The sequence below is a fragment of the Eupeodes corollae genome, chromosome 2 (genome assembly GCF_945859685.1).
Source record: "Eupeodes corollae chromosome 2, idEupCoro1.1, whole genome shotgun sequence".
In the NCBI taxonomy this organism is placed as follows: domain Eukaryota; kingdom Metazoa; phylum Arthropoda; class Insecta; order Diptera; family Syrphidae; genus Eupeodes; species Eupeodes corollae.
In genome coordinates, this window is record NC_079148.1 from 25,877,624 (window position 1) to 25,890,820 (window position 13,197).

The 13,197-nt window shown below is 34.1% G+C and overlaps 1 protein-coding gene across 2 annotated transcripts in view; it reads right to left on the bottom strand.

Moving 5' to 3' along the window:
• Positions 1-3,401: 3,401 nt before the first annotated feature.
• LOC129944447 (beta-alanyl-dopamine/carcinine hydrolase) overlaps positions 3,402-13,197 on the bottom strand; it is a 64,762-nt gene continuing 54,966 nt past the window's right edge. For both annotated transcript variants that reach the window (XM_056053876.1, XM_056053877.1), the window contains 4 exons: positions 4,510-4,635; positions 4,217-4,451; positions 4,021-4,141; positions 3,402-3,962 (listed from right to left, as the gene is read on the bottom strand). In XM_056053876.1, coding sequence (XP_055909851.1) covers positions 3,548-3,962; positions 4,021-4,141; positions 4,217-4,451; positions 4,510-4,635 — 897 coding nt within the window. In that variant the 3' untranslated portion in view covers positions 3,402-3,547. The remainder of the gene's footprint in view (positions 3,963-4,020; positions 4,142-4,216; positions 4,452-4,509; positions 4,636-13,197) is intronic.

Sequence of the window (13,197 nt, forward strand, 5' to 3'; positions counted from 1 at the left end):
AACCTCTTAAAAAGTAATGTTGGAAATGAACCAACCTTCATCACTAAAACTCTACAAGAAGTCTCAGATACTATACACCATATGATCTTGGGTTGGAAAGTATCCAAAGAACACTCGTTTCCTGATCATAGATATATCCAGTTCAATATCAATGTGGATGAAAACCCTACTCCATTGACTTTTCGAAATTATCGTAAGACTGACTGGGCTTCATACAGGAACTTATTACAAAGTTTACTAAAACGTGGACTATCTAGTAATTCCTCTAATGGTAATGAACTTGACAACAAAGTCACTGACCTCACTTCAGCTATGAACATATCGCTAGAAATTTCTTGTCCACTTATACACATAAGAGTAAAGAGGAAACCACAATGGTGGGCCTCATAGCTTGACTCGCTCACGAAAGAATGCAGGAAACTCTTCAACCGAGCCAAAGCCGCAAGACTAGCCTCTCACTGGGATTCTAAGGAAATCTAAGCGATCTTCCTGGTGATTCTTCTGTGGCACGTTAGAAGAAACTTCTGGAGCCTCTAGGTAACGGAAATTTTTCAACTAATCCAGCGAATCCAAGCTTCTTGAAAAATGCAGACGGCTCCTAGACAAATTCAAGTAATGAATCGGTGAACTTAGTACTGGACACTTACCTGCCTGGTAGTTCTCTTACCGAAACTTGCAACAGTTATATACATATCCACAAGGTCTGATCACAAGGATGGGCTCTCAACAGCATTAAATCATTTAAATCTGCAAGACCAGATAGAATCATACCAGCCGAGTTACAAAATACTTCTGACATGATTGCACCAATCCTTAAGGCAATTTTTACCAGCTGTCTTTACCTGGTCCATGTTCCCTCGGCATGGAGAGAAGTTTAAGTTGTTTTTATACCCATAAATGCTAGCAAGTCAGTCCTAAAGATCTATACGACCTATAAGCCTATCATCATTCTTCTTCTTAAGACCTTGGAAAGATTAATTTATATCCATTTAAGGCCAAGAATTGATACAAGACTTTTGTCTTCGTCTCAACAATTCTACTGTAAAGGTAAAACAGTGGAAACAGCGTTACACACCTTGGTACGCACCGTAGAATATTTCCTCCATCATACAAAGTTCACTATGGTTGCTTTCCTTGACATCGAAGGTGCCTTAAACAACGTGGACACATCTTCACTAACATCTCTAAATGTAGAGAGTTCGCTTCGGGAGTTAATTCATTTAATGCTTACTAGCAGAATAATTAACTCAAAACTGGGTAACACTTCTGGTAGACTATTCGTTAGTAGAGGAACAACACAAGGTGGTGTTCTATCCCCTCTCCTCTGGAACCTGGCGGTGAATGAAATCCACACAAAACCGATTTATTCTTATTTTCAAGGAGGTTCGAAATTCTATTTGTGAACCCTCCCTCCTTCAAATAAAATTCTCAGAGGATGCTAAATACCTCGGTCTTGTCTTAGATAAAAAAAAACTAGATTGGAAACGCATGGTATAGAGAAGAGTCAAAAAAGCTACTGTAGCTCTCTTTTCTTACAAAAAAGCTATTGGTAATAAATGGGGCTTACAACTCAGAATCACGCATGGGCTATACACATCGGTAATCAGACCGATTTTAATTTACGGTGTGGCAGTAAGGTGGACTGCTTCAGCTTGCCTATGTATAAGCGGAAGGCTTTGCACGACCCCGTCTGCGGCACTGGACACCTTGCTCTACCTAACACCTCTTGACATATTTAGCAAACAAATAGCTGCAAGCTCTGCTATTCGCCTCAAATCTTCGTCGCAGTGAACTAACAACAACATTCGCCACTTGGAAATTTTAGGTAGTCTTAGGAATCAATAAATGGTTATACAGATGGTTCAAAATCAGAAGAAGGGGTTGGTGTGTACTCTGAACGACTGAATACTGAAATTAAGACTCTCATTCCGCCTTCCCAATCATTGAAGCGTGTTGCAGGCAGAAATTTTGGCGATAAAAGAAGTCTAGAAAACGTGATATCAACATCTGATATCCGTATCTTCTCAAATAGTTAGGCCGCTATCAAATCTCTGGAGTCTCTACAAACTTTATAACAGTCCATAACTGTCGATCAGCTCTTATGAAGATGGTACAACAGTTTAATTTAAGAGAAGGAAACAATTCTTCATCTTCTCTGTACATGCCCTGCTCTGGCTTAAAAACGCAAGAATTACCTAGGAGAATTCTTCTTTAACAACCTTAACGATCTCGCACACAACGGACTGTTGCGCCACCTAATTTATTTATTTTATTCTTTTGGTAATAGGACTGCACGCTTTTCAAACGTTATAAATTCTTGAATGACAAACCAAACTCGTCATAAAATAAATGATACCTGTCAAAAAGACCAAATCCGAAAAAAATATTGCAAGATTGAAAACCACAATCTGAATAAAAAGATTTGTATTTACCCACCACTTATAATACCGACCTTACTACATTATAGAACAAATATTATAGCAAGGTTAAGCCTAATTTTTATGATTCTCTTAATACCTCATCATGAATAAGAATAGCCTGGTAACTACTTCTTGATGTGGCATGAATTTCAATCATGGCATAAATACTTATCTATACTTCAAGTTATTGTCATGTAGGTCGAACTCTTATTGCAAGACTAGAAAAAAGAACCAGTTTCATTTGTTGTTGTTAAAAAATAAAAAAAAATAACTAGAATTTGTAAATTAATTACTTTACAAATGATACCATTCAAGTTTAAGCTTCTTAATTTTATGATGATAATTTGTTTTCAATATTTTTCCACTTAAACAGTATTTTAGAAAAAAATAAAATCATGTTTCACAATTCGTTTTTAATTGAGTTATTTTGTACAAGTTTATTCTTTTTAATGTAATTTTTGCACCTAATTACAAAACAAATAAAATCCTAAACATTATTATTATGTTGATAAAACGTCAGACATATTTTTTCTCTAATTATCGACTATCGACAGTATTTGCATGAAGATCAAGTTAGAAATTAATTTACTATTGGCTTAACTGCAAAAACTAACATTAAATATATAATTTAAATGAAAAAATATCATTTAGAAACACTTTGACTTTATTTTTAATAAGGTATCTAAGTAGATGCGTGATTTGTTGATAAGTATATTCAATTAATAAAGTGCAACAATATTTCATGAAAAACCAATAAAATTTGAATATTTTTTTCGTTAAATTTTGCACTTTAAATTTAAAAGAACGAGTATTCATGAAAAATAGTATTGTATTTTATTTTAATCGTCCTTGAAATTTGAATACTTAGCTTCTATCTTACGCCATTAAGTAAAACACAAAATAACTGCTGTTGCATCATAACAGATCAATTAAAATTTGAAGGTATGCCTCTATAAACATTGAAATTAAAACAAAACCATATTGCAATAAAATCTTTTTTTTATTTCTATGAACGAAGATAACACATATAATTATTAAGTAACACGAAAACATTAAAGTTATAGCCTTATTGACAAATTTCATATCATTTCTATCCAATTTCAAAGTGTTCATCAACACTTTCATGCTCATTCCTTCAAAAACAATGGAATAGTTACATGTGGCAAGCTAGTCCTCGGATTATCCGAATACAAGGCATAGGTCTTAGCTTTTAAATCAAATACTCCAACGGCAATGGTTTTAACCATTTGAGATAAATCACCATTTTCACGAAATACACAATGTTCGCCACCAGAACAATCCCCCAGCATATGAACAATATCTTCCTTGGTCTTTGGAGGATCGTAGGTACTGAAGGTGTTCATTCGTGAAACGCTGGAATCAATCATTATTTGATTTGCCTCAGGTGTTTTTATACGAAGATAGCTATTGGCATGATAGCTATGGTCTCCAGGACCGACTTCTCTAACATCCAATTGAGATTCGTTTTTATCACCGACAGCTGGAGCCATCTCGATATTGTAAAAAGGTTGTGGTTCAACGCTAAAATGGAAGAATGTTTAAGAAAGAAAAACCAGAAAAGTGATTTTGATTGACAAACTTCAAGAAAGTCATATTGATCGAGCATCCATCTCCAGCTCCAACCCCACAATCTTTCAAGATAGTATGCGCCATATCAAAGTTATCGGCTGACAATAGAGCTCTGGTAATGAAGTGACGAGCTAAAAATTCAACCATTATTGCAACATTTTCATAGATACTTTTAACTTATAAACCACAGTCCTAACTTTACTTACGTGTTTTTCCACTGCGTAAAAACTCTGCTGATAGGGTATTAATTGAAAAGACCAAACCATGATGGTTGTAGTTCATTGTATAGCCTGGCAAGTGTCCAGCATAGCAGAGAGACATAAAACGTTCCTCTTGGACATTGTATTTACCCTGAGGAGTGTCATTGATGATGTGTGCAACGACGAAGTAATAGTGATTCAGTGTTTCTGTGAGGGCATCTTCGGTATGAGCAAGAACTTTCTGTGAAACCAATTAAAAATGAATTTGACTAAAAATGAACTGAAAACAATGAACTCACGCAATCTTCGGTATTGAGCATTATAGTTGAACAACCAGTTGGTTCTTTAATATCCTTGATGTCTGGTATATCATTTAGATGTTTTATTGATTGAGGAGTTATGTCGTCCATATGAAGCAGGAAGAGCTAAAATAATAATTTGGGTTACTCTTCAATACAAATTAGGAAAACAAACGTTAACATTCTAAAATATAAGAAGAGGAAAATGTGGGCTTAATAAAAGTTAAAAATGTTACTTAATAAAGAAAGTTATTTGTTCTGCATATGTTTTGACTTTGTGAGTTCGAGAAGCGCAACGTCATTTGAGTGGCTTTCTCGGCCGACTTCGGTAGGGCATTCTATAACTTCAATTTCCAAGACCTTCTAAATATCTACGTGCTTTAATTCACACATTGGTTTGATGAAATTAACTCTAATTATTTCAGTCATTTCCAGATTTTTGGCAAAACAAACATAAGTCTTTTACGGTTTCCAAAAAAAACTGTTCAAAGAAGCCTATTACAGCTCCGAGGCGTCCAATTGACATCGCAATAACGGCTGAGAACACACAATTTCGGAATCTGGGGCTCATAAAATTAACATTAGCTTGGGGTTTTTACTTGCGACATATAGTAACTATATGGCAAGTTTTGCATTCGTGCAAAACTTTGAACTCGAGATTTTAATCAAACATGATATAACGATGGTAGAGAAGTCGAAAAAAGAGGGTCCCGAGATTATGTCCGGTCCGTTTAGTCTGTCTGTCCTCGCTCCTACAGCCTAAACCATTGGGTCGATTGGGTTCAAACATGGAAGTTAAGGTTTTGAGCAGATTCGCGTTAGGCGTTTTTTTTTCATTTTTTGTTAAGGACCAAATCTAGCAGTGGCCCCCATACAATTTTGTTGGTCGAAAAACGAAAATTCGAATTTTCTCGAAAACAAACCGATATATTTTTTTTAATTTTTTGCAAAATTTTATTTTTTAACTTGGCTTCTTTTAATAAGAAAAACAAATTTTTGTATTGCTCAGAATACGTACCGCTTATAGAACCGTTATTATTTTTTTTTTTTTTAATTTTCTTAGCAACTTATGAACTGATTTCAATAATTTTTTTTCTGAACAAGCTCTTATATTGCCTTAACAATATTTGATTATCAAAAGTGCAATTTTTATTGTTTGGATTTAAAAAAAAAATTTAATTTTTTGTTCAAAATTCTATATCTCAAAAACTGGTCAACATTTTTTAAGAAATTTAAATGTAGAGCGTACATTATTATTTATAAATCAAGAGTATTTTGATTTATAAAAGGGTATTATGTACAACCTCCACAACTACTGCTTACGTGTCACTACGTAACTAAAATCCAAAACGCACAAGATCCTGACTGCAAACAACACATGAAAAGCAATTTCTTGTACTTGTTTGTATGCTTGTTTCTTTTAAAATTTAACGAAAAAAATAAACTCCATGTTTGCGCTGAAACTTGTAGGAGAGAAGGAATGTGATTGGATTGTAGTAGGTACCTTCTACCAATCAATAACATTCCTTCATTATAATAATAAACATGTCTTTATCCATCTATCTGCATAAAGCTGAAAACGCCAATGAACTATTCTTTATCCGTTTTAGACACCTTCCTAACTACACAACCAATAGGCGATCGCTTTACAATTCAAACATCCATGTTCTGGCTCTTTCTTGTATTCAGTTAATTTTTTTCCATCCTGGTTCTTCTAATATGAAATTAAAAAAAGATGCTGAAATGCGACCCACACTGATAACTTCCCATCCCGTCCGTCGATTTGTCTTGCTTAAAAGTTTGTCTATATGTATACGTATCAATTTTTACCAAATTTGCGTACTATTTTTTGTAGATTTTATTTTTTATGAAAAAAACGGACTGTTGGATTTTTATATAAAAATTACTGAATATCGAAATCAATATTTTCTGTGAAATAAAATAAGTTTCAACCCAATATTTGTAATATTTGAAAAGCTATTTGAGTCGAAAGTAAATTTTTACCAAGTTTTAGTATTGTTTTTCTTTTAGAGTTTTATTTTTTGTAAAAAAACTGTTAATTCGATTTTTCTCAAAATTTGTCCTAATGTTGAAAACAATATTTTTTATAAGCAAAAATTAGTTAGAAGCTATTATCTCAAAGTTTTGAAAAGATATTCGAGTCGAAAATCAATTTTTACCAACTTTTATAAATTTTTTTTTTAGATTTTTATTTTTTGTAAAAAAAACTGTCAATTCGATTTTTCTCAACATTTTTCAAAATGTTGAAAAAATATTTCTTATAAGATAAAATAAGTTTGAAGCCTAAATTTAAAGTTTTTGAAAAGATATTTGAATCGATATTCAATTTTTACCAACTTTGAGTAATGTTTTTTTAAATTTTTATTTTTTATAAGAAAAAACTGTCAATTCGATTTTTCTCAAAATTTTATCAGATGTCAAAAACATAATTTTTCGTTGCACAAAATTATTTTGGAGATGAAATCATATTTTAGTCGTAAAATTTTGGAGGTGACAATTTTTTTTCCAGTTTTTTTGATTTATAAAAAAACCGTTAAATGGATTTTTTTCAAAAAATATACTTTTTTTGACATCACGATAATATATATTATATAAAATTTAATTCAAGTCCCTAGCGTTTTTGGTTCGTAAGATATTTAGGGTTAACCAAAATTTTCATCTTTTTTTTTCAAACTGCTATGGTAAGAAAAACACCCGCGCTATTTTCTTGAGAGCCCTTTCTGCATCTTTCTGCCTTATTATCTGTATAACATACGGACATACGGAAGTACGGACGAACGAGCGTACGTAGACACGCACGCACAGACATCTTTCTAAACACCTTTTATTTCGACTCTAGGGACCTTGAAACGTCGAGAAATGTCAAAATTTTCAATTTGACAAATCGGACCCATTACAATAACTTCCTATGGGAAGTTAATTATAAGAAACCAATTAACGCTTTTGTTAGGATAATAAAATTTGCATTTTGTTTTTTAAAACAGGAACATTTTGTAAAAACAATTTGGTGGTAACGAATTGCAGTGTGGCTACGAACTGTCAAAATCTATTAGCGTTCCACACTCAACGAATACATTTTTCGTGCGCAACATAACCTTCAAATTATACCACTTTTGTTTTGTTTTTGTGTGAAAGATCATGGTCGAGGAAAATTTGGAGAAAAGGATAATTCTAAAAACACTTTAGTAAGGATATAAATCTTCGGTAGCTACATATATTGGTTTGCCTACAAGCTAAACCGGAAATCGAACTCATAAACTCATTTTATACTTTTATTAAATTTTCCCTAAAAACTAAGTAAGTTATGCTGTGTATGCATGAAAACGCGTCAATTTATCTCGTTTTGATAAGATTATTGTTAGGATAGTAAAATTTGCATTTTGTTCTCTAAAACCAGACAATTTTGTAAAATAGTCCGGTCAAATTAGACCAAAAAATCAGTAAACCCACGACAAATTCAGGGGAAGCTGAAAATTCTTAAAATTGTTTAAATTATAATTATAAACATTGTCTTAAAAGTCCCAACCGATCCCATGTAAGGAAAAAATTTTAGCGGGGTAATAAGGTCCAAAAAATGAGTTTTTCGCGATTTTCTTGAAAACGGTAAGTTTTATCGCAAAATTACTCCAGACATAATTTGTAGATCAGGGAATTTCCTATAAAAAAGGTATCAATAATTTTTTCCCTAAAAGCCACCGCTTCTGAGATATAACGATGCAAAAAATTGCGAGCGTCATAATATGCCTAAGTACCTCACCCATATACTTTCTGTAGCTGTAATGTAAGTAAGAATATGTTTCTGTCGGTGATTTTAAGTTACATTTAAAATATAAAATACTCATGAGTATTATTCTGAGAATATCAGGTATAATGAAATAATAGGACTGACATTTCATGATATTAAATTAAAACGTGCCGATAAAGTTGTTCCTCTCTTAGCTTAGAGTAGCATGATTAAAGTTCATGAAGAAAAAATACCTGTTGACCCTGTATTATTGTTCCAGAGCATGAGTATTACTGCAGCGTTTCAGGATGAAATTGAAAAATATTTCGAATATGAATTAGCTCCGTACCCTTTATCGTTGTTTGATGATATCGGGATGCGTAAAACACAGAAGTCTGCCATTTACGGTTGTTTCGAAAAAGTAAACATTGATATTAACAACGATAATGCGACGTACATTATTGATGGTGGATATTTACTGCACCGTGTTGTTTGGGATACTGAAGAAATATTCAGTGTTATTTTTGATAAGTACGTTCAGTATGTACGTCGACATTTTGGTCCCAGAGCTACTGTCGTATTTGATGGCTATAATGATTGCACGACAAATATTAAAGCAGCAGAACAGCGTCGTCGAACTTTGGCAACATCTTCATCTTCCGACATTTTATTTGATGAATTTATGACAGTTCCTACTAGTCAACAGAAATTTTTGGCAAATACTCACAACAAGTCTCGATTTATTTCAATGTTAAAAGAAAAGTTTACTGCTGAGAATATACTGGTTAAACAAGCTCATAACGACGCCGATGTACTGATTATCGAAACAGCAATAGAACAAGTTAACATGACAAATATAACGATTGTTGTGGGTGAAGATGTAGATTTACTCGTGTTACTCACTGCTCGAAGTCCAGCTGAAAAAAACTATTTTCTTCTTAAAACCAGGAAAATCTCAAAATCAATCAGAGTTTTATTCATCAAAAAGTTTGTCGACTTTTGCAAAGTGTCGAAATCACATACTATTCTTACACGTCATAACTGGCTGTGATACGACATCTGCATTTTACAGGAGGGGTAAAACAACTGTATTCAAAATGTTTGAAAAGCAAGACTTACTTGCAACTGCTGAAGTTTTTAAAAAATGTAATTCAACTCCAGAAGATGTTATTACCAACGGAATTCACTTTCTTCTTCGTATGTACGGAGCTCCTAAAAAAACTACTTGCTTAGACAAGTTTCGATATGCATCTTTTGTCAAAAATACTCGAAATAAGAAACAAGTACAATTAGCTTGTCTTCCTCCAACCTCAGTCTCTGCTCATCAACATCTTCTTCGGGTATACTACCAAGTTCAAGTGTGGCTTGGTTATCAACTAAACCCAACAGATTGGGGTTGGAAGTTGGTCGATAATATATTAGAACCAATTCAGACTTTGCTTCAACCTGCGCCGGAAAAATTGCTCAACACTATCTTTTGTAACTGTAAAAAAGGATGTAATGCTAAATGTGGTTGCAAAAAAGTTGGGCTGTTTTGTTCTCTGGCTTGTACGAATTGTCAAGGCCAGTCTTGTTCTAATGTAGAATCACCAACAACAGAGGATTCATTTAATACTGACGAAGAAACATGTGATGCTTCACTTTTAACACAATTCACCTATAGTCGGGATGAAGAAGAAGAAGAAGAAGAAGAAGAAGAAGAAGAAGAAGAAGAAGAGGAAGAAGAAGAAGTGATTGACGATTCTATTAATTTCTAAATCTAATCACAACAGACCCGTGGAATAGGCCTATTGGGGAAACCACGTTAAAAAAAACGCGCTAAGTACACTACCTCAGAGGTGGCGTGGAAACGTGTGCGTTTATGACGCTTGCAATTTTTTGCATCGTTATATCTCAGAAGCGGTGGCTTTTAGGGAAAAAATTATTGATACCTTTTTTATAGGAAATTCCCTGATCTACAAATTATGTCTGGGGTAATTTTGCGATAAAACTTACCGTTTTCAAGAAAATCGCGAAAAACTCATTTTTTGGACCTTATTACCCCGCTAAAATTTTTTCCTTACATGGGATCGGTTGGGACTTTTAAGACAATGTTTATAATTATAATTTAAATAATTTTAAGAATTTTCAGCTTCCCCTGAATTTGTCGTGGGTCAAATGTCTAAATTGACCGGACTAAAAACAATTTAGTAGAAACGAATTTCCGTGTGGTTGCTACGAACTGTATCCATCCATATCCACACTTCGCAGTTTGTATTTCGTAGCTCATTTGCAAGATGCTTTATGTGTAATACACTTGTACCAAGTTATGGCTAGACAACCCCAAGCGCAAATCATCAACCTTTTTAATATCTTTGCTAAAGTATTAGTCATTATCAAATAACAGATGTGTGCAAATCCAATTAGAAAAAAATAAGTAGATACTCCTTCCACGTGTCTTAATCTAATCTTCTATTGTAGAAAATTTCCCGTGGTATTGAGGAACTTTTTTCTGAATCAATTTCAGTAGTTAAAGCTTATTTCAATGCATTATGACTTCTACAACAGTTTCTGCCAAGCTTCTGTCTATTGAAAGAGATCAATTTTATTTTCTTGCTTCCTTAACTGCAACATTGTGTCTTAAGAAAACAAAGTCATTATGGAAATAAATTCATGCCTCATGAACAAAATAAAAATGCACTGGCGTTAATAGCAGGTTTAACACTCAATTAATAACTTAACACCGTCATCATCGCTCAATAGTAATAATTCAGTAATTGGTTAATTGGATTTTTTCTGAAAATAATTACAATTCACGACAACAGTCGATCAAGCGTGTAATATATGTTTAACAACCTGCAACGCGTTACCGTTGAGTTATTCAGTGCCAATTAAAACCCCTTAAAACTTCTACATACATTTTGTGTGCCTCTACGAGCTCTGCTATGAGATACTACTTGGAATCGTTTGACTTGACTTGCTCCAAGAACATGTTGCACTTAAACGAAGAAGTTCAAGTTCGGTTTTGGCATTACTGCATTTCAAGTTAAGGGTACTTCTGTGAACTTGTTCAACACCCGTTTTACGTCTTAAAATCAAACTACCATAAACCATGATAACAAGGCTGGGGATTAATTTGGTTCTGGCCATTAAGTTTTTTCAATTAAATTTTTCAAACGCGCTCGCTGATATAAATTTAAAATATTTTATAAACATTGTTGCACTGCATGTTGCCTGATGTTTCGATGTGGTGTCCTTGGTGGGATTTTGATTAAATAAGTTTCAAATGGGGTTGGAAGGTAATGTGTTCTTTGGGTTTATTATGTGTGGCTTCTTTGGCATTTTACATGTTTTTCTTTTCTTATTGGATTTGCACACATCTGTTACCGCGTTTTTGTTTGTCATTTCTTTAGTGCGATTTACGATTTATGGTGTAGCGCGTGATGGTCAAAATGGTATCGCTGCACTTTTTGTGTTGCAAGGTTATGTTTGCTGCAATCGATGCGATAAATGGATTTTTAATGGTTCATTAGTCTGGAATTTCCATTTTAGAAGTTAAAACAAAGTATAACGTTAAAGACTAGTTAAAAGGTGAAACCATCATCAAGGAGATCCATCATTGTTCAAAGTGCTTAAAATAAATTGGTAAAACAACTTTATATATATGTAATTGAATAGGTGTCCTTGGGTTAAGTTGTTTCTGATGTACTTTAAACATAAACGGCTTGATTATATTGCTTTTTTATATAAAATTTCCTCTATTTGAGGTCAAGTTTTGAATTACAGTTGTTTTGAACACTTGAAATGTTTAATATAATCATGTGCAATTTTGATTGGCTTTTTTATTACTAATTTAATTGTGTATATTTTTTACATTAGGGAGATATAACGAATACTGAAAAGTTCTGATTCTTCTGTAAGGTGGGCTATCTAGTGGTTCCTTCTTAAATCAAAGGCTATTTTAGCACTGACAGTATTTTCTCACTCGAAATCAAGATGGTAAGTTAGTCAAACTTTCAAGCTGTAACAACGTTAGAAAATAAGTGTGTGCAGCTAAAAAGTGCTTACCCACTGTAAATGTTGTCCTCAAGCTTAAGCAAAAATTTCATGAGACTAGAACTTAGCTGATGTAGCCTAGAGCCTGAGATATAATTCTATAATTTTAACTACGCCATCTACATATATCGACAGCTAAGCATCTGACCCCTTATCCTGAGAAAATTTTGTATTTATTCGCTAACAAAGTCTGATTTACTGAGTTATTGAAGGTCCGCTACCATCAGCTTCGTTATCGTTTCTCTGTTTAGGCATTAGAGCAGCTTAAATTGGACAACACTTCTAGGTGAAAAAGTCACATTTTTATCACAGCATAGTCAATATACAAAATTATCGCATCTAGAGCTTGGAAACAATGCATCAACAGGTGAACACAGTTTGCTGCGATGGCACCATTGGACCATTTTTCTTAGAAAATAATGCAAAGAAATGGATTTGGGCAACCTTTAGTGCATTCATGATGTTCAAATGGTAGACATGTGCATTCAAGAGGACATAAGCGTCCACAGGTTTTTTCTTAAAACCAACCTCTGTCTATCAACTCCTACTCTCACCTCCACGTGGTGAACATCGGGTGCCTAGTACCTCAACTGGAGATTGGGTTCCAACCCCAGTGGAAAGTTGTTGGGGGCAGCAAACGAGAGAGGTGGGGAGAGGTGTTTCCACTAAGGCACCTCTCCTTATCCAGACGGCAGCGGAGGAATTCCCGAGATGGAATCAACGGTGGCGTCTACAGTTCCAGTAAGGTTGAACTACTTAGTGAACACCTTATAGGGCTTCTTCGACTTATTCGGAGCCCAGGCCTGTAAGGTGCGGTTTTATCCGGCTCCCCATCCTTGGAGTTATACTTAGGATCTGGCCCTCCAGGTTGGGGGTTGTGCGTTGGGGTGACTTCCTGGCCACGTAAA